This window comes from Pogona vitticeps, chromosome 1, assembly GCF_051106095.1.
Source record: "Pogona vitticeps strain Pit_001003342236 chromosome 1, PviZW2.1, whole genome shotgun sequence".
NCBI lineage: Eukaryota > Metazoa > Chordata > Lepidosauria > Squamata > Agamidae > Pogona > Pogona vitticeps.
Window position 1 is genome coordinate 137,913,757 of NC_135783.1, and position 20,635 is coordinate 137,934,391.

General features: G+C 46.0%; 1 protein-coding gene, 1 long non-coding RNA gene and 1 other non-coding gene across 5 annotated transcripts; 1 reads left to right on the forward strand and 2 right to left on the reverse strand.

Moving 5' to 3' along the window:
• Positions 1-4,702: 4,702 nt before the first annotated feature.
• On the reverse strand, positions 4,703-12,178 carry LOC110074253 (uncharacterized). Of its 3 annotated transcripts, none has more exons than XR_012087764.2 (3): positions 10,426-12,178; positions 8,060-8,144; positions 4,703-5,422 (listed from the first exon to the last, which is right to left on the reverse strand). It is a non-coding gene; the product is annotated as an uncharacterized LOC110074253 (long non-coding RNA). The 3 variants fall into 3 exon arrangements; XR_013542644.1 differs by having other exon boundaries at positions 10,388-12,178; XR_012087762.2 differs by having other exon boundaries at positions 10,340-12,178.
• Positions 7,010-7,171, reverse strand: LOC140703580 (U1 spliceosomal RNA). The gene has a single exon (XR_012082902.2). It is a non-coding gene; the product is annotated as a U1 spliceosomal RNA (small nuclear RNA).
• A 2,125-nt stretch (positions 12,179-14,303) lies between the features above and the next one.
• LRATD1 (LRAT domain containing 1) lies at positions 14,304-17,215 on the forward strand. The gene is made up of 2 exons (XM_020784278.3): positions 14,304-14,863; positions 15,830-17,215. Exon 2 carries the CDS (start codon positions 15,867-15,869, stop codon positions 16,764-16,766), a length of 900 nt encoding a protein of 299 aa, XP_020639937.2. The 5' UTR covers positions 14,304-14,863; positions 15,830-15,866; the 3' UTR covers positions 16,767-17,215.
• The last annotated feature ends 3,420 nt before the right edge of the window (positions 17,216-20,635 follow it).

The following is a 20,635-nucleotide window of genomic DNA, read 5'->3' on the forward strand; positions in this document are numbered from 1 at the left end:
AAGCACTCACATTTGCCTGCTGCTTACATACACACATAATATACACACATAATACAAACAAACTCCTGATGCCCAAACGCAAACTGCTGGCACTGAACTGGCAAAGCGTGATTAAAATTAAGTGTCATTGAAAACACACAGGCCACCCAAACCACCTCAAATGTGTCCATGGCTTTGAGGTTATGCATGTGTGTCATCCACACATCAATCTGATTGGACTCAAAATGGGGATCAGAAGATGCAACAATGTGAAATTTAGACTGGCTGTTTGACTCCAAACATCTAATATAGCAAGGGAAGCTGTGTGGATGTCTATGTCTGCCTCGACTTCCCATACTTACCTATTCTACTGGGCTTGCAAAAAATGCATTAGAGAATGTTAGCTGCAAGTATTTGGGCAGCCTGCATAACTCACAGAAAGGGATTAGAAGCATAGCAGTGATTATGTGAGCACACACTTCTCCCCTTGGTTGGCATGTGCAGAAGGAAACTTCAGAACCTGGACTGCCGTATGAATCTTGCAGAGTTTTAAAAGGCAGTAATTCTTGGTTTTTTAAAACAATACCTCTTAAAATACAATGAATCCATCATACTTCCTGAAAATATTCTGAAAATTAATACAAGAAAAAACATGAATTCAACTGCAAATTCAGGAAATTAAATATTTTTTATTTAATTACCCAATGAGCCGAGAATAGCATATCCTCTTTTACTCCACAACAATCCTATGAAGTAATTTAAGCCACAAGAAAGCAACTTGCCTATGGAAAGACTATCTGGCTTCTTTGTTGAACAGGTTTGGACTTGTGCACTGCTTGACACCATCCGTTTACCGCACTGACTGGACATTTTCAAACCACAGCACACCATAGCTGAAATCTTATTGTTGTGTCTACATCTGCAGAAATGTGAGGACATAATGGGCAGGGGTAGATTTTTCAGTAATTAAATTAGTTATGTCTTGTGGCTTTTATGACTTCCATGTAATCCCTTTAAATTTCATGGAAGCCTTGGGAGCTGCAGGAAGGAAGGAGGAAGTCTTTAATTACCAAATATTGTTGCCCCTAAATGATGTTACCAGTAGCAGGAGTTTTTAAGTAATGAAAGACTTTCTCCTTCCATTCCATAGTTCTCAAATCAAGAAAGGGATCATTCAGGAGTCAGTAAAGCCATGAGACAGAAATAGGAAGTTTTCAATTACCATAAATCTCCCCTACCAATGATATCATCATCCTTCAGCAGGCATGATTTACACAACAGCATTTCACCCAATTTTTATTAATTATGTAAATCTGCTTTATGTATTAGAGTCCTTGTTTAACAGATCAGAACCCAAATAATCCAAAAAAGTATGTACATGTGTATACCACCTGGGGTAGTGATGTGACCTACTTCATAGGAACAAATCTTCTACCCAATGGGTTGTCACAACAAAAAATGGAAAAAAAAACCAATTGTTGCTCTACATAGGCTATAAGAAGATTGCCAAAACCCTCAAACTGAGCTGCAGCATGGTGGACGAGATGGTTTAACAGGACAGGTTCCACTCAGATCAGGCCTTCCCATGGTCGACCAAAGAAGTTGAGTCCCCGTGCTCAGCCAGACGCTGGCTTTGGGAAATAGACATATGAGTGCTGCCAGCATTGATGCAGAAGCTGAAGGGGTGGGGGTGGCGTCAGCCTGTCAGTGCTCAGATATACGCCGCACACTGCATCAAATTGGTCTCCAGGGCTGTCATCCCAGAAGGAAGCCTCTTCTAAAGATGCACAAGAAAGCCCACATATGGTTTGCTGCAGACAAGAAGACTAAGGACTTGGATTTCTGGAACCATGTCCTGTAGTCCAATGATAAACCAAGATAAACTGTAAGGAGTATAAAGCGAAGTGTGTTGTGCCTATAGTCAAGCATGGCAGTGGGAGTGTCATTGTCTGGGGCTGCATGAGTGCTGCTGGCACTGGGGAGCTACAGTTCGTTGAGGGAACAATGAATGGCAACATGTCCTGTGACATACGGGAGCAGAGCACGATCCCCTCCCTTCTGAGACTGGGCCGCAGGGCAGTATTCCAACATGGTAACAACCCCAAACACACCTCCAAAACAACCACTGCCTTGCTAAAGAAGCCGAGGGTAAAGGTGATGGGCTGGCCAAGCGTGTCTCCAGACCTAAACCCTATTGACCATCTGTGAGTCATTCCTGAAATGGAAGGTGGAGGTGGACAAGGTCTCTAGCATCCACCAGCTCTGTGATGTCGTCATGGAGGAGTGGAAGAGGACTCCAGTGGCAACCTGTGAAGCTCTGGTGAACTCTACGACCAAGAGGGTTAAGGCAGTGCTGGAAAATAATGGTGGCCACACAAAATAGTGACACTTTGTACCCAATTAGGACATTGTCACTTATGGCTGTAGTCACTGCTGTTGCCAGCGGTTTAGACATCAATGGCTGTGTGTTGCATTATTTTGCACATTTACAGTTATACAAGCTGTGTACTCACTGCTTTACATTGTAGCCAAGTGTCATTTCTTCAGTGTTGTCACATAAAAAGATATACTAAAATATGAAATGTGAGGGTGTGTACTCATGTCTGTGATATACTGTATTATTCTAAGAGAAATTGTGAGGGGGTTTTTCTGCCCATTTTGTAGAATCTGTCCAGCTAAATATTCCACCATTCATTTTATGGCAGCAACTATTCCCCTTCTTCTGCTCCCCACCACACAATGTTCTGGAATAGGCCTAGTGCCAAAGCATTGTGAAGAATGCAAGATGATGGCTAAACCCGAGGTACAGTTCTCGCTGCTACACTAATCGTCCATATGTACATCCACAACCTCACGCACCAATGCTGGCACAAGCTGCCCTACCCACTGAGGCCTGTGCCCCTGCCTTCCTCCCACTGCACAGAAACATTTATGGGGGAGGGGGGCTGTGATTTAAATAACAGAGGAGGATGGTGGTGGTGATGATGATGGTGGCAACAGCTCTGGCAGGTTGTTCTGAATTGCCACTGGTTGCCCAGTTGCCTCTGGAATATGGCTGTCGTTCAACCAGGTCTTCAAGGCCAAGGTGCTAGCGATGGCCTCCTCTCCCACAATCAATGATGCAGGTCTTAGGCAATCAGCCAACTGTGCTCTGAAGGTGAACAGGCAGCCCACAGCAGTTCAGAATAACCCACCCCACTGCTGGTGCCACCTGAACTGTCCTCTTCTTCCTTGCCTCCACCTTCCTCCAGTAAGTGTTCCTGTTTGATAGTGGGAGCTCAGGTACCGCCCAAGCCGACCTCCTCCCTCTCATTATGGACTGCCTTGCCTGACTATGACATCTCTCTCTTTCTTTCCTTCCCTTCCTCCTTCTCTTTAAGAAAACAAGAAACTGCTGTTGTCACAGCTTATGCTGGTGTCCCTTACCTTTCTTGATCTATAAACTAGGTGGAGAATTTTGAGAGGCCATTTGGACACTGCTCAGTCCCTACCTTTACCTGTAGTTGCTCGTTGCTCCTGACAACATTCATACCTTCACTGAAACACTACACGAGATTGAAATCCATCGAACCGTGAAGCAGTGACGTAAACAGAGAGTTCCTGGGTCAAGGCCCCTTTCATTGATGTGCTTCCATAAAAGGCCGTCATGAATATGCTGACTGGAATGTCATCCTCTTCACTTCCAGAAGAGGTAACGTTGTTCCAGGAAAAACAATACCTGGTTAATTTTCTTCTGTGAACAAAAGAAGAATTTGCATACTGTTTGCTTTTTAAAGAACTGCATATTGTGCCCAGTCTATATCCTGAAGTGATGCCAGTCCCCTAAAGCTGCAGGATGTCTTCACAGCCTCCCATAAATCTTGTTCTCACCAGACAGAAAACATTTTGTCAAGTTTTTCTAGCTCGGCATTAAAACATAGAGGGTGTGTTGTTGGCCCCTTCCTGCCTAAATGCAAAGCAAAACAAAGCAAAACTGCTGAGTGGTTCCCTTGTTAGCATAGTCTTCTCAAGGCAAAATGCAGGTCTTGGTTCTCAAATTGGCTGAAAGGTGTAGTCAGCTTCCCTACCTAACCTTCTTCTCCCAGGAATTTGCTTTAATTTCTCATGGCCAAGTGCCAAGAAGACTCTCAAAACCAGGGCAGCAAAGGTCTGTAACAATAGTATTCAAAACCAATGTGCATCTTCAGCAGTATCACTGACACACCCAAATCAACTTGTTCTTGCAGTAGAGAGAGAGCTGAGTGAGGCAACAATGCCAGCATACTTGGAAATATCCATCATGAAAATGCACAGTCCTGCTGAGAATTTTCAATAAATATGAGGCTCTTTATGTTTAAAAATTTTTTTTTTAAGTTTAAAAGGACTTAGCATGGTACCAATGTTCTACAAAACTTTACTGTTATATGTCCTGATTATTATTTTCTAAAGCACATCCCAAAGAGTTTTTAAAAAAGAAAAGACTCAGGCCTTTAGAATTTTAGAAACATATTAAAATACAACTATTTAAGCTTCTCGTCTCATGGTACTGGTCACATTGATCTTTAAATGTGTCAGCAGTTTCTATTACGGGAGTAAGAGTGTGATGTTGACATGGATTTTGAGTGAAAACTGGGGTCAAAGATTAAACAAAATCTGGACTATTTTTCAAAGCAAAAATGCAGGCCGTCTAAAACTTTTGTCAGAAAAGTGTGTGTATATATTGGTAGGAAGGGAAATAACTGAGTAAATAGCAGAAGCATGCCTGTCCTTTTTATTCTGAATCTTGAACTATATGCTATTTTAAACATTTTCATATAGGAACAATTACAGCAAAGATGAAAGAAACAACTGAAGCCCTAGTTGAGGGTCACAAGTTCCCCATTCTTAATTGAGACATGTATCAACAAGAACAAATGCCACATGAAAAAATTCCTTAGATTAAAAAAAGAAGCTTCATTTTTCTATCAGAAGAATATAAAATGAAACAGAAGTGCACGGAGCCTAGCAAAAATATTCAAGCTATCCAAAAAGCAACTTTGTAAAAATACGATTTCCCTTCCCACAATTATTTGTCTACTTCATACATTTCAAACACTGAAAACCAGGGCAGTAATGATAAATAATTATGTGCCATCAAGTGAATTAGTCCAACTTATGACAATCCTTTCAGGATTTTCTACGTAAAAAGGATTCAAAGGCAGTTTCCCAATCTCTCCTTCATCTCAGAAAAAGGCATATACTTTATTATTATTATTATTTTTTGCTTGCAGCTGACCAGTTAAAAGGGCTATGCAACCATCATTACTGATCAATGGGAGAAGTATGACCTCCACATGTGAGGTATGGGAGGAGAAAGGAAAGACGCTTGGAGTGTGCAGTGTGACTCCCTAACAAACATAAATGCATTCATCTTCCGCAGAGCCATCAGAGAACAGGAAACTAAACTTCTCATGGACTGTATTCCCTAAAAGGAAACATAGGTACAAACTATTTTAAAAGATCTTATTTTAAAAAAAAATCAAAACCTTAAACTGAGATCACCTCATCCTGAGCTAGACAATATATAATGCACACCATTATAAGTGGAGCTCCTCTAAAAGAGAAAATACATCTATTTACTCTAACATGAACATGTCTCACCATACATGTTGCAAATCACCTTTGTTTTGTTTTCTTTGGTGGCTGCTTGTTGATAAGTAAACATGAGCTTCATTTGTGAGGCACACTGCTTGACATGGAACTTTGAAGGAACCATGTTATCTAGAGAGGAAATGTTTTTAATAGCTGGAAATTTATATTTATATTTACCTTAACATGTGATCTGACCTACGTATGCAATTAAGGCATGCAGGGGCTCAAGGAAGCAGCACTGGCTCTTTTTTAAAATCACCAATTTGGGAAAGTAACATGGTATGTCAGCTAGGCTGGATCACAGGTGAGGGGGAGAGACTTCTTAAGAACAGTGTGGAGCTGCCCTTACTTTCTTCAGCAATACAGGGATGAGGAACATTTCATCCTCCAGATTTTTTGGCCTGCAAAGAAAGGTAAGGACAGCCAGATGTACGACATCAACACACATGGAGAAATTTGCTGCAGTGCCATAACTCTTGAACCCATTTGTCTCACCTTGTCCATAACTTTAAAATTGTTGCACTAAGATAATGGTGTGTTCTTGCTGATTAATAAACCCCCACGATTTATGTATGTGTAGTTAAGCCTATGTGAGACAACATGGCTTGTGCTGGCTCAGAAAGTAGCTAGTCTGGTTTTCTCATAATTTCAGAACAATAAAGTGAACAAAACAGGAGGAAAAAGACTAAGAAAACCAGCAGGTTTGCATTAATTCTGAATGTGTGGAAAGGCACTGTTATTAGCAGATGTACTGACAGGCTTCCCATCGATTTTATTATGAAGTACCACTGAAAAAAAAAGCTTTATCACTACACTCCAGGCAGTGGTGAAGCTGCATTCACCAACCTGGTCACCTCCTCATTGGGCGCAGAATAGCCCCACAGGAACACTGCAATGTCAAAATGTAGTATCATCCATAAGGCAGCTATTAGGAGGGAAGAAAAGTGACGGCTCTCTCCATTGGCTAAGCAACTCTCCAGACAAATACAGTGGTGCCCCTCAGGATAATTTTAAGTCGATTCATGGAAATCACTGTCTTGTGAAAACATTGTCTTGTGAAACCTCCACTGGCATGCACTGAAATCCATTTAATGCATTCCAATTAGGAAAAAAACTGAAAATATCGTCTCACAAAACACAGTTCCCCATACCACATTGGGGAAAAAGCAATCCCCTCACCTGCACTGCCTTTGGAAATTCAATGGGTCTCAGATAGCCTTCCCCCTCTTTCTCTCTCCAGCAACAAAGAAAGAGGGTAAAAGGAGTCAAAGCAGCCCCCTGGCTCTTGATAATGGTGACTCCTTTTTGCCCTGTTGCTTTTCCACTGGGGAGAAAAAGGATACAAAAAGTCACTAAGATTTCCAACCTTTGCAATAAATCTTAATGAGAAAGAGAAATGAAAAGGAATATAGAAAAATCAGAGAAGTCACAAGTGCAATCTTCTATTAACACAAATTACACAGTTGAGTTCCTTATATTTAGGGAAATCATAGGAATCAGCAGCACTCCCAAAGTGCAATGAATGAACCTCCATTGGGAAAACCACTTTTATGGCATGGCATTTCCCCTATAAGGTATGAATCAGAAAGGCCCTTTCACCTCCTACCCCATTCTGTCCCCTGACCCCCCAAGTCATGGTGACCCCCGGCTGCACCTCCCACTCAGTGCAGGGCTGCATAGCTCCAGTCCTGCTATGCTAACATAAGGCATTAGCATATGCTAATACCTGTGCACTAGAGGATTGTGGGAGGAACACCTAGCCCCTGATGGGGGTCCCACAGGGCACCCCAAAACACTGAGAGCTCTCTTAGCCTCTGGCAGAACTGGAGCTATGTAGCCCTATACTGAATGGGAGGTACAGCCAGGGGCTCACCATGACTTGGGGGGTCAGGGGACAAAATGGGGTAGGAGGTGAAAGGGCCATTCCAACTCATATCTTGCAGTACAAATACCATGTTGTAAAAATAATTTTTCAGGTGGAGGGTCATCCATTGCATTTTGATGTGTTGTTGATCCCTGTGATTTCCCTAAATGTGGGGAACGTAACTGTGTAATTTGTGTTAATGAGGGCATTATGTTTATGATTTTTTAAATAATCTCTTTACCCTTTGATTCTTATCTATTTTCACCATCTTCTACCATTTGAATTTGCAGCCATAGCCCCATTGGTGATGCTTTGTAAGATGGGTTTTTCCCCCACTGAAATACATTAATTACATAAGGCCTACTTTTTTATCCCAAAAAAAGTGGGGGAGAAAGTATATGCTGCTGGTTTTCTAGGAAGTAGACCCTGGAAAGCTAGCAGCATACACTTTCTCCAAAAAGTACTGTAGGTCTTATGTAATTCCAATTGGGGGGGGGGGAACTGTCTTGCAGAACAGGGTCCAAAAAAACTATCTTGCGAGCATCCTGCGAGGCAATCTAGTGTTTCTGACAAATCGGAACTAAGTCTGAGAGTCAAACGTCTTACTGAAGTCCATATCTCCTGGAGTGTCTGCAGCCCAGATGCAATTTGTGCTCTGGAATCCCTGCTGACAGGACACTTTCTGGTACCTCTGAAATGATAATAATAAAAATAATAATAGTGAAAAGCAACATTAATGACCATATGAGTATTTAAAACCTGTGTGAACACAGCTGAAGCACATGTTAGTCAATGGAAGCAAAGTATTAAACTCTGTCCTGTGTGCAATCTAAAACATTAATACAAACACAGCAGCATTTCAAAAATAAGAAGAGAAAGGAATGGATCTTGTTATGCAAAGTAACAATGCCCTGATAGAACCAGGCACATACTGGAAAGGAGAAGGTTTTGACTGTGGACCTGACAGATCTGCCCATCTTTAAGGAGCAATGGCCCCAGACTGGTATTGCAGGAGGCATTTGGCCCAGCACTACCCATTGCAGGGTGGGATCCTGTTTGCTCTACACTCACACAACTAACATTGCCTGAACAACTGGAGTTTTTCAGTGCTTGTGCAAGGGGATATCCAGTTATCCACTGTCCCCCAAAGAGACTTTTTTTTTTCAAAAGCTCACAGAATTTGATCATAATCCCATGGAACTTGAACCTTCTACATACAGATTTTGCAAACATTTATTTTAAGAGGTACCCTGCAGGACACAACGTAACAGTGACCAAAGCTGAACCCCATGTGGTATAAGGATTAGGACACTGAGAGGGTTTCAAGCATTGGGAGTTCCAGGTTCCAGTACGCACTGAGCCACGGGACTCGGTAGATGACCTTGTTGGTTTGGTTTAAAAAATTATACAATGTAACTGACATAATTTTGCACAGGAATTTCAAGCGTTATGATAAAACACACACACACAGAGTGAAAATTGTATTCTCCTTTCTGTGTGTATACTAGCAATTGAAAGAAAATAAAATGATCACTTGGTCTTTGCCAAAAAACATCAAAGACCTTTTAAAACACATGTAGAATAGAATAAACTCACCGTGTTTTGACATTTTGGTGCTTTATACATGTGCTTGTACTTACTTACCTACTTACTTATTTGATTTTTCTACCGCCCATCCGGCAGCCAAGGCACTTTGGGCGGTTTACAACAAGGCAAGCAATAGCAAAAGGTGGAATAAACAAAAGTATACAACAGTTACCATGTAAAATGTAAGAAATGCAGAACAACTAACAATAAAGAACACCGTGGCTGCCAGATGGGCCATATAAAAATCGAATAAGTAAGTAAAACATCATGAGATTTTTAAAAAATGAAAATAAACTAAAGAATAAAAACATAGTGATAGGCTGGATGTTAAGATATTGAGGTACTATTGTATCATGTTGTTATAAGATCCAAGGCCTGTCTAAATTAGTTGTGTTAGTATATCATCCATAAACTTGACAGACGTAGAATACACAATACACAACTCATTTAACAATTAAACCTATCAGCCCCATCCTAACACTATCACATATTTGTCCCTATCAACTATAATCAATCACATGGTTGTCCCTATTTCAGAGATTGCCTAACTGTGGCTTGCTTTATACAGTGGTGCCTCGCTTAACGATGTTAATTCATTCCAACGAAATCGCTGTAGAGCGAAAACATCATAAAGGGAAATTTAAAAGCCCATAGAAACGCATTAAAACCCATTTAATGTGTTCCAATGGGCTGGAAACTCACCGTCCAGCGAAGATCCTCCATAGGGCAGCCATTTTCGCTGCCTGTGCAGCGAGGAATCCGTCCCTAAGCACAGCAGGGGGCCATTTTCTTCAGCCGGTGGCCATTTTGAAACTGCCGATCAGCTGTCCGAAAATCATCGTTTTGTGAAGAATCAGTTCCCGAAGCAGGGAACTGATCATCGCAAAGCGAAATTCCCCCATAGGAAACATCGTAAAGCGATCGCAAAAGCAATCGCAAAAAGTTCATCGTAATGCGGTTTCGTCGTTAAACGGAGCGATTGTAAAGCGAGGCACCACTGTATATCTATCTGGCTGACACCAAACAGATTCTGATTGGTCAGAATGCCTTGCTATGCAAATATGCAAATTCTATTCCTTCTGGTACATATACATATATGTGCTGTGCTGCAGAATCATATCTTCCAAGAGACTTTGGGTGAGCCACTCTTTCTTAGCTTGACCCACCTCAGAGGGCTGTCGTGAAGAGAAAATAATGATGGGAATAAAGTCATAGTTTGCCTTCAAAGAATTGGGGGAGGGGGGAGTGAGATACAAATGAAAGGATGATGAGAAAGACAAACAAACAGTATAATCTTACATTAGTTTACTCTGAAGTAAGTCCTGTTCAGTTTAATGAGGCATATACCTTAGCAGGGTGAGGAAGGGGTGGGTCAGGTGACTTACAGGCCAGGCCTCTTCTTGATCATCCTTCCAATTTCTGGTTTGCTATCTGAGCAGGCCAGGATGACCAGATCCAGTTATTGCCATCACCTCTTCTTTCCAGGATTATGGGAGTGGTGTTTTTCATTAGCAGCTCATGGATGCCACCTCTTTGGAGTTGCTGCTGTAGTCGGAAAGCTGAGTAAACATTCACTTCGTGGGGCAGAAAGAGAAAATTGGTCTCAGAAACCAAATCAAAGGCTAATCTAATCCCCAAACAGCCCATTTGTCTCAAAAACAGAGATCTGGGTCTCTCAAGCCACTCTTGACATTGAAATGAAGTCAGTTTCTTTCAGCGGGAGCTAAGGATGAATTGAACCTTGCATCACAAAGTTAATTAAAAGAGTAATCTAAACAAAACAAGTGCTTGATGAGAGTCCAGCAGTATACAAAAGACATCCTTATCCACTCTGATACCAGAAGAGAAAGCGACTGACACACAGAACTAATTAGAGAACAAGGCACTGAAACTACTCTGGTCCTCAAAGCGCTGGGACTCCTAAGAGGGTAGTTTAGCCTGTTTCTAGGGAACATTCCAAAGACGTGGCTTGAGGCAAGCCTGGGAGACGGGAATCTGCTTGCTGAGACTCCCCGAGAGCCGAAAAGTCCAACAGATGGATCTGATCACACTGTTGCTTACATCCATATTATCTACAGTTACGTCAGGGACAAAATGTGTAGCATATATAGCCCATGTCAAGAAGAAGGAGTTCCTCAATTGCTGATTATGTGCCACGGTCATGGGAGGAGCTTCTCCCACATCCTGTAATTTGCAAATCAGCTTGCTTTGTTTGGTGATTTGTATTTGGGACTCAAGTACCTTTTTCCTTTGCAAGTCTAATTTCTCAGTCACAAGACAGCCTCAACTACATCTCTTGTCTGCAAAGGTGATTTCAGCTTCCTTGACAGGCAAGTCTATAACATCAAGCTTAGCCCTCAATTTATACACTGACGGACACAACGCTCCTTACACCCAAGGAGATGGCACTCTCACTGAGTGGAAGCCTAAGCAAAGAGACTGGCCGGGGGGGGGTGTTGTTGTTTTCCAAAAGAGATGTGAGAAAGGAAATCTAGGTTGAATATACGCAGATGCCAGTAAAGGTGTTTGGGCTTGGCCTAGGTGGACAGGAGTCTTGGGCCAAAAGATTCAAAGAGGAAAGAATATAGGAAACAATTTCTTCCAGGTCAGATAATTGGACCGGGCATGTCACTAGTGACTGTGGCAGTTGTCCAGCATTCTTTCCAACCAAATCCATTAAAGCTAGGGGTCTGAACTTGGGCCTTCTGCATACTAAGTGTGCTGAACGTATGTGTAAGACATGCATTCAACCACCGAGCTGCACCCCCTCCTACTGAGTGTGTTCTGAGGAAGGAACTCGGAAGGGGGAAGGGGGGGAGCAGTATACCTACAAAGGCTCCCCAAGTTCACTTCAATGAAGTTCAAGGGCTTCAACAGTTGAGCTCTAGCCCCAATTCTAGATGCTCCCCATTCATTTCAGTGGATAGTGGGTTCAATGCCCTCCATGCCTGGGCTACAGAACTTCCCATAAATATGTTCTGAGGTAAGAATTGTAGCAAAAAGGGAAGTAGGAGTTTACCTCCATCAGCTTCCCTAAATTACTTCATGGAGAGTGAGCTCCACACACACAAAATGTACAGAGTTAGGAGACTCTTGGCTGAAGTGAATAAGGAAAACAGGTTCTGTTCTGGAAATTATTATAAAGCTTACCTTACTTTCCTTGGAGATATTTCAGTTTAAACAAATATATTGATCTGTAATGCTGAAATAACACAAGAGCATTACTACATGTGAGAAAATATGAAATAAATAAATAAATACAATAAAAGAGAGTAACGAGAACACAAGGCCTCCAAGAACTCCAGCGGTGCCATCAGGGCAAAGCTTTGGGGCAGACACGTAGGGGTCCACTCAGGAGAAAGAGGAGGAGGGCAGCCAAAGGCGAAGTAAAGAACATGACAATGGGAGATTGAGGCTGAAATTATCGACCTGTTTTACTGGCTACAATAACATTAAATATACCGTATTGTAAAGTTCCAGCTTCTCACACATGCTGAACAAACTAGCATCACAATACTTTCTGGCATCTGTGGAGACTGTAACTTCCAACCTCTCTTTCCTTCTTTCTTTCTTTCTTTTCTTTCTTTCTTTCTTTCTTTTTCTTTCTTTCTTTCTTTCTTTCTTTCTTTCTTATACAATGTGTGAGGTTCTATCTTCTCAGGCAATTGTGGATCTGTTGACTCTTCTTTGAAACCCAATAAAGGCAACCGACTAACTGGTTCCTAAACCTCAACATTTACTTCAGGAAGACCCAAAAAACTGTTAACGTCAACTGTGATGTTTAACATCTCTTTGCATAATGGTGGCACAAAGGGGTTAACGGCTTGTTTCAAGAAAGGGTTAGAATCAAAGATTAAAATAAAAGGATTCAAACGTCTATCTGTGTCTGTGACAATCTCTCATCTCAAGTCCCATTGCCTCTGGCAGCTTGTGCGAGGGGTCACTCCTGAGAGTTTTCTGTCCTGAACCTTCTTCCTTGGGGTTCACTGCCGGACACCCTCTCCCAGAGGTCGCTCCGTCTTTCCTTCTCTCTCCTGTGCTGGGCTAGCTTGGCTCGTTCTTCCCTAATTTTCTTACTCCACTCCCTTGTCTCCTCTTCTCCCCAATAGGAGGGTTTCTCCGGTCTTACTTCTCTCCTTCTCCTGCCTCCTCGTGGGGGATCATCAACTTCTCCCACTGCTTATTCCATGGACCCTCCATCCATATCCACTCCCAGCTGGGAGGGAGGTAAAACTCTTCCCCCCCCCCCAGCCTCTCCTTTCTCGACTTCTCTCCTTATATAGCTCCACTCCCCCTTCTTGTCTATTTTGTCTAATGATCTGTCAAAGTTCTTTTCCAACTTAACCTCTACTTCCTCTACCTTCCATCCTAATTTCCTGCAATGGGCTTCCCACCATTTCTCCTTGAACTTCAGCCTCAGTCTGAACCCGACTCCTTGTTTCCAGGTTTCCCTTCCCTTCCCTGGTCCCGGCTTTTGGCCCGCCAAAGGGGTCTCTCTCCATCTTCCTCTGTGACTCTTCCCATCTCTCTCTCATCCTGGGTCACCACTTTCCTGGCGGGCCATCCAGTTCCCCTCAGGGGCTCCGCGGATTTCTCCTGCCTGCCTCCCATCAGGCAAGGCTTGGGATGGGTTCGGACCCACCTTCTTCCTCACTTGCCAAGGGCCACTCTGGGCAGTTTGCAACAACACTTACAATAAAAGCAGTAACTAAAAGGCCAATTTGATAGAACAGAAAATACAAATAATAAAATCCGAATAAATAATGTGATCTGAAAGCATGAAAATAAATTTACATAAGGAAACATTTAAAACGGCAGGATTGATCAAAATAAGGCTAGATAAGGTCTTACTCGACACATGAAAAAAACGCCCTACATTTGGTTAAACAAGAAACATGCCACGGCCTCCCACTTAAAAAAAAGGGGGGGGGAAGCACGCATGTCTATGGAACGTGCCAATTTTTGAGGCACAACGTGCCTTTTCTTCCCTGCACAAGAATGACTTTCACCCTTGTTGTGAAACTGAACACAGCCCCCTGTTCAGGAATTTAACTTTGTGTTGTCATCCTCGTCCTTGTTCCCGCTACTACTGCTGCTGCTGCTGCTACAACAACACAGGCACGCCCCTTTCGCATCTCTGCTTGAAAGCAAGCTCTCGGAGCAGCCACGAGGCACAGGAGCGGCGGCACCGACGACGCGCACCGGAGACGGGAGACGGGGCGCCATGCCTTCGCCCCCGGGCAGCCTTGCTTCCCGCCGCCGGGAGCCCCAGGCCGGCCGTGAGGGCAAACCTCGCCGGCTCCTCCCACGCCCCGCGCGCCTGGCCGAGGCCCGAGGCCAGCAGACCAAGGGGAAGGGTGAGGGGGGGATGCGCCCGGAATCCCGCCCCGGCGGCGGCGGTGATTGACACCCCAGAGGGCGGCTCGCGCTTTTTCCGAGCGCACCGCCCGCCCAGCCAGCCAATGAGCTCGGGCCAAGGGCGGGCCTTGGCAGCCTGAACCGTCGCTACTTGAGACTCGCCGCTGAGGGGAGTTCAGAGCCGAGCGGGGCCGGCCGAAGAGAGGGCGCCCGAGCTGAGAGGAGTCCCGGGCGGGCGGGCGCGCTGCTGCCCGTCGGAGCCGCGGAGGGAGGGAAGTGGGGAGCCGCAGCGCTTGGACGTCGGCGGCGGCTGAGGAGCAGCAGCAGAAGGAGCGAGGAGGACGGGGACGAAGAAGAGGCGCCGGCTCCAGGCAGCCCCAGGAGGAGCCGCCGCCGCCGCCCCCCATGGCGAGCGGAGGACTTTGAAGGAGTTCGGGGGCTCGGCCAGGATCTGGGCCACTCCGGGTACGGACTTGGCGCTTCCCCCGCTCGCTCGCTCGGTCTCGCTTTTGCCTTCGCTTCCTTCGGGAAGGTCAGCGCCGGGGCAGGCTCGGCTCGCGAGTGGGAAGGCAAGGGAAAGGCGAAGAAGCAGCAGCGGAGGAGGAGGAGGAGGAAGAAGCAGCAAAGGCAGAATATTTTGTTTGACAGGAGCAGGACCCCGCGTCGTGTGTCTCCCGCCCCCCTCCCGCTTGCCTGGGCTTTTCCCTGCCTCTTCCCTTGGCGGAGGGGGAGGCTGTCCGCTCGCCTCCTCCGGGTCGGAGCCGGCAGGCGAGAAGCGAGGCGGGCCACCCACCACCGCCGCCGCCGGAGACAAAAGCGGGACCCGCCGCGCTCGCTCCCCCACCCCCGGGCCGACCGCCTGCTTGCCTGCCTGCCTTCTCCGCTTCCCTTCGCGGGGGTGCCTCTCCTTGGCGTCCTTGAGGGAAGCAGAACCCCGCCAGGGAGGGGAGTCTGACTGACTGCCTGACTGGCCCCCAAGCGGGGTCTCGGGGTCCCCCCCCTTATCGCCTTCCAGGCACCGGGCGGGCTCTCCGGGGAAGGAAAGCAGCCGCCCTCCTTAACCGGCTCCCGGGAAGCAGGGCAGCCTCGGCCGCCGCCACCGCCTTCTGGCCTCTTTCGGGGGGGGGGGGAGAGTACCTGCCAGGAGAAACGCGCGGGCGAGCGAGAGAAGGGGGGGGTGTTTGGGGCTCCGAGACCCCGACCGCCCTTGGCCGCGGGGAAGCGGGGCGATTCCGCCTCCCCCGCATCTAGGCGTGCACCTGCCTGGCCGTGTTCGCGGGCGGGGTGTGTATGTGTGAACGTGTGCGTGCGGGTGTTGCCTCTCAGGTATCCCCTCCACGAGGGGTGGTGGGGGGTAGAGTTCCAGGTCCCCCCGATTGCTGCCCAACCTGCTTTTCTCTCTCTCTCTCTTTCGCTCTCGCTCTCTCTCAGATCCGGCGCTTGGTGCTCCCGCCTCGCCCTGTCATTGATGGGAAACCAACTGGATCGCATCACCCACCTGAATTACAGCGAGCTGCCCACGGGGGACCCTTCGGGGATCGAGAAGGACGAGCTGCGCGTCGGGGTGGCCTACTTCTTCTCCGATGAGGAGGAGGATTTGGACGAGCGAGGGCAGCCGGACAAGTACAGCGTGAAGGGCTCCGGCAGCCCGGCCCCCGAGACGCCCACTCACCACCACCACCATCACCACCACCACCATCATCCTCACGCGCCCCAGCTGGTGCTGAGCGAGACCCAGTTCTCCGCCTTCCGGGGCCCAGAATGCATCTTCTCCAAAGTGAGCGGCGACCCCCAGGCGGGCGACCTGAGCGTCTACCCGGTCTCGGCCCTGCCGGCCCTCTGCCAGCCCGGGGACCTGCTGGAGCTGCTCTACCTGGGGCCCTCCGACCACCACCCGCCGCCGCCCCCGCCCCACTGGGCCGTCTATGTGGGCAACGGGCAGGTCATCCACTTGCACCAGGGCCAGATCCGCCAGGACAGCTTGTACGAGGTGGCCGCGGGCAACGTGGGCCGGGTGGTGAGTAGCTGGTACCGCTACCGCCCCCTGGTGGCCGAGCTGGTGGTGCAGAACGCCTGCGGGCACCTGGGCTTAAAGAGCCACGAGATCTGCTGGACGAACTCGGAGAGCTTCGCCGCCTGGTGCCGCTTTGGCAAGCGGGAGTTCAAAGCCGGCGGCGAGCTCCAGCCGGCCTCGGGCTCGCAGCCTCCCCACCAGCAGTACTACCTGAAGATCCACCTGGCCGAGGACAAGGTGCGCACGGTGCGCTTTCCCAGCCTTGAGGACCTCATCAGGGAGAAGCGGCGCATCGACGCCAGCGGCAAACTGAGGGTGATCAAAGAGCTGGCCATCGTGGAGGACAAAGAGTAATCGCAAGGAAGAGGATGATGGGGAGGGGGGCCCTGAGGCATGGGGGGAGGGGAGGGGGGGAGGCCTGGCCGGACTTGCACAAGCCACCCTTCTCCTGCTGCTGCCCGACTCCCCCCCCCATACACACACATACACACACCTGGTTGGCCTCCCTCTTTTTCTCCTCTTCCTCTGAAGGGGAGGAAGAAACACACTCGCACACAACCATGGCAACATTCCAAACGAAACCAGTGCCCTCCCTTCTCTTTCCATCTGGCCGGTGTCCCGCTTGTTTCCACTTAAAGCAGTCATCCTAGTAAACAAAGCCCAGGACCCGGAGGAGCACAGAAGAGGACCGAGGACCGGGAAGGGGGCAAAGCCCTTCGCAAAGTCGGTGGACAAAAAAAGGCACTCTTGGCTTATCCATGTTGATCATTCTTCCCAGCGTGCTTAATAAAAAGTCAAATTCATTTTTTCCTTCCCTCTTTAAGGTCCATGATTTATTTTTATTTTTATTTTTTTCCATCCATCCGGAGGGTGGCTGTGATTTTTCCTCTTGTTTGTTGTTGCTTTAATGGATTTTAAGTTAGCACTTAATTATTCAGTCAGCTTTGTAGGGCAATCTTAGATAAAATACCTGCTCATGAGTAAGACCCACTGAGTCCAGCAAGCCTTTCCTCCCAGGTAAGTAAGTGGGTATAGCAACGCAGCCTCAGGGGTAGGGGTGGGGTTTCTCATAATTCAAGGTGGGTTGTTGTCAGGGATAAGTCAGTGGAGATGCTAAGGTTGTGTCCTTAGAAATAAGTTCTCCTGGTTTCATTGGGCCTTATTCTGACACTTGTAATTAATCTAAAATTTTGGGTGCCACTTTAGGCCACTGGGAGTCTGTGCTGAGGCACCACGGCTGAGTAGGTCCCATTGAATGCAACATTAAAGTGAAAATGTAAAGCAGGGGTGGGCAACTTGCAGCTCTCCAAATATTGTTGACTGGCAACTCCTATGCTTTGCTGTTAGCTGATGGTTGTTGCAGTAGGATATCTGGGTGAACTGCAGGTTGTCCCCTGTGATGGCACAATGTGTCTGGAGTGGTTTACGCAGTTACCTGTCCATAGATTGGGTGCATATGGGGGGACTTAATGGAAACCAGATGTACGCACCAGATTACCCTGGTAATGACTACAAGAAAGTACAGAATCAGGCAGCAGTATATGTGTTCCAATTGAATATGGTTTTCAAGGGTGTAGATTTGTGTCTAATTTGTGCCAGGAAAGGTACAAAAGGAGTTGGTTTCTTGTAGTCATTTGGGATTTGGCCGGGCACCTGGTGCTAGAATTGCATACTGGTTGGGCCAGGTTCCTTTGCCTTTTTAAAAAAAAACAAGAAACACACGTTCTGCTGTTGCATTAAAAAAAATATTTGGCACGGATTCGCTGTATGTCAGAGCTTGGCAAAATTATTTCAAGATAGCACTCCCAGAATCCTGTACTCAGCATGACTAATAGATTCTGGGAGTTGAGATCCAGTAAAACAACTTTCCCTGTCTCTGTAATATGGTGTCTGACTATTGTGGAATGGGACAGATGTGTTCATTAAGACCCCTCCCTCCCTCCTTTCTTCTGTCTCCATATAATTTAAACTATAAAGAGCTTGGCAGTTTGGCCCTGTGCAGCTCTATTCAGCAACAAGACCCACAGGGGCCTGTGGGACATGGTCCTACATAAAAAAAACAAGGAAGAAACACCTGCGTGGTATTTAGCATAACCTTTCATGGACTGTAACTCACTTCTGGTGAAAAAGTGAACTACAGTCTACAGAAGTGTGTGTTGATCTTGCATTAAAGCAACAATCTTGGACATTTTGGAGCAAATATATGTAAGGTTGCAGGGCAAGTGTCATACAGTTCTAACAGCAAACACAAAGCTGCTGATACTATTCTCACTTTCTGATTTCATTTAATGAATGACAGTTTATTAAACAAATGATCCTTGAACTCGGATCTCCAGCACAGCTGCCAAATCCAAAATAAATTGTGTTTGCTACTGCAGTGACCGGTGGCACAAATCCTGCTTCTGAGCTGCAGGAGGGTATTCTGTGTAAACCTGAGCATTCCTTACAGACTGAGTCTGCGTCGTAAAATAATTGTGCCCATAATCCATTATTATATGCTGTAGACTAGAGAATGGGAGTAAGCATTTGTCTTTCAAGTCAAAAAGTTTATATAGAGATGTAGAGCACACTTTGAGACTGGGTATTGTGCTTTTTAAAATAGTGATGGGCCAAGAATCTTAAACCATTGCTTGTTTTATGGTGGAACTTTTTCTCTTTGTGTTTCCAAAGAGTGGGAGTTTAGCTATGCTTGTTCACTGCAGGAGAAACAAGAAAGAATATTGAGTCATTTTAAAGGCTCATATGTTTTCTTTAGCACAGATTTTTGTGAAAGCTTATGCCAAATAGAACTTGTTAGTCTTTAAGGAGTCACAAAACTGTTGTTGCTGGTGGTGTGGTTTTCTTGTTTATTTGTTTTGCTGTAATGCTTCTGTTCCTCCACTAAAACTGATCATGTTTCCCTGATCTAAAGTGGAGCAGGGGAACTTCTTGTCTTCAGATGTTTTAGAGTTCACCTCCCAGAAACTCCAGCCAGCTTTTGGGTCAACGGTGGGAGATTCAGCCCAGTATCATCTAAAACCATTGGAGGGTCGGACTTTTCCCACCCTCTGTACTAAGCAATTTCCAGCAATCATGTACTGTTTTCTGGGACTAAGTCCCATTGCACCGAGCAGAATTACCTTCTGAGCAAGTCTGGCTAATATCGTCCTGCACAGTGACCTCTATTGTTATTCTCCATAAGATCATGCTGGCACCTGCAACATTTGTGCCACCCTTTTAATGGTGGGAATAGGGAGTTGGTGATCTGCTTCTTTTTCTAGAGACCAAAGCTGTTCTGTAAACAACAGCAACAACAATAATAATACATATAATACAAAGTGCCTCTTCCTCCAAGGGCAGAAACTTTTAAAGACTGCAATCCTATAAAAATGTTTCTGGGAATGAGTCCCACAAACAGCCAATGCAGCATACGTTTTAATAAGGTCATATAAGAACTGGATAGCTCAGTGGTTTAAGTGTCTAGCTGCAGGGCCAGAGGTTGGGAGTTTAGTTCCCTGATGTGCCCCCTTGACCGGGGCTGGCCTCGATGATCTATAGGATCCCTTCCAGCTCAGCAGTTCTAAGGTTATTTTTATTGTTACTGTTATAAGGTTGCACTGTTGTCACTCTGGGAATTCTGACTTAGGACTGAAGTGCAACACATGGAGTTGGAAATTGCAACACTCTGTTTGATTGGAAATAAGTCCCAGTATATTTGGTGCAGAGTGTAGAGAAGTTAGTTTTTGAACTCTGAAATTTCCCTAGCAGTGCGGCGAGTGGCCATACTGGGTGGATGATTCAAGGAATTAAAATCCAGTAAGGTTTTGCCAGATATTGGTCCAACAGCAATTACTTCCCAGAAAGCATAGAGGAATGTGGTCTTGGAGTGCAGTCTGTGTCTGCTCAGATGTATGTCCCATGTTGGTGTACTTAGTGGCGTGCATTTCCAAGCTACTGACACATAATGTTAGCCTTGCAACACAGTGCTCTTAGTGTCTGCTCAGACATTAACCCTACTGAGTTCAGTAGAGTAAATGGGCATAAGACTGCAGCCCCATTGCGCTCAGTGGGACTTACTGCCAGATAAAGTGGGGTAGGATTGCAGCCTTATTTGGAAATAAACCCTATTGAAAATACTGGGATTTAATACAGCGCAAATCACCCATGGGAATGGGTGAGAGACAAGTGTAATGTTATTTATTTTTTCATAAATGCTGTACATCATGCTTAATGCTTTGTTCAAC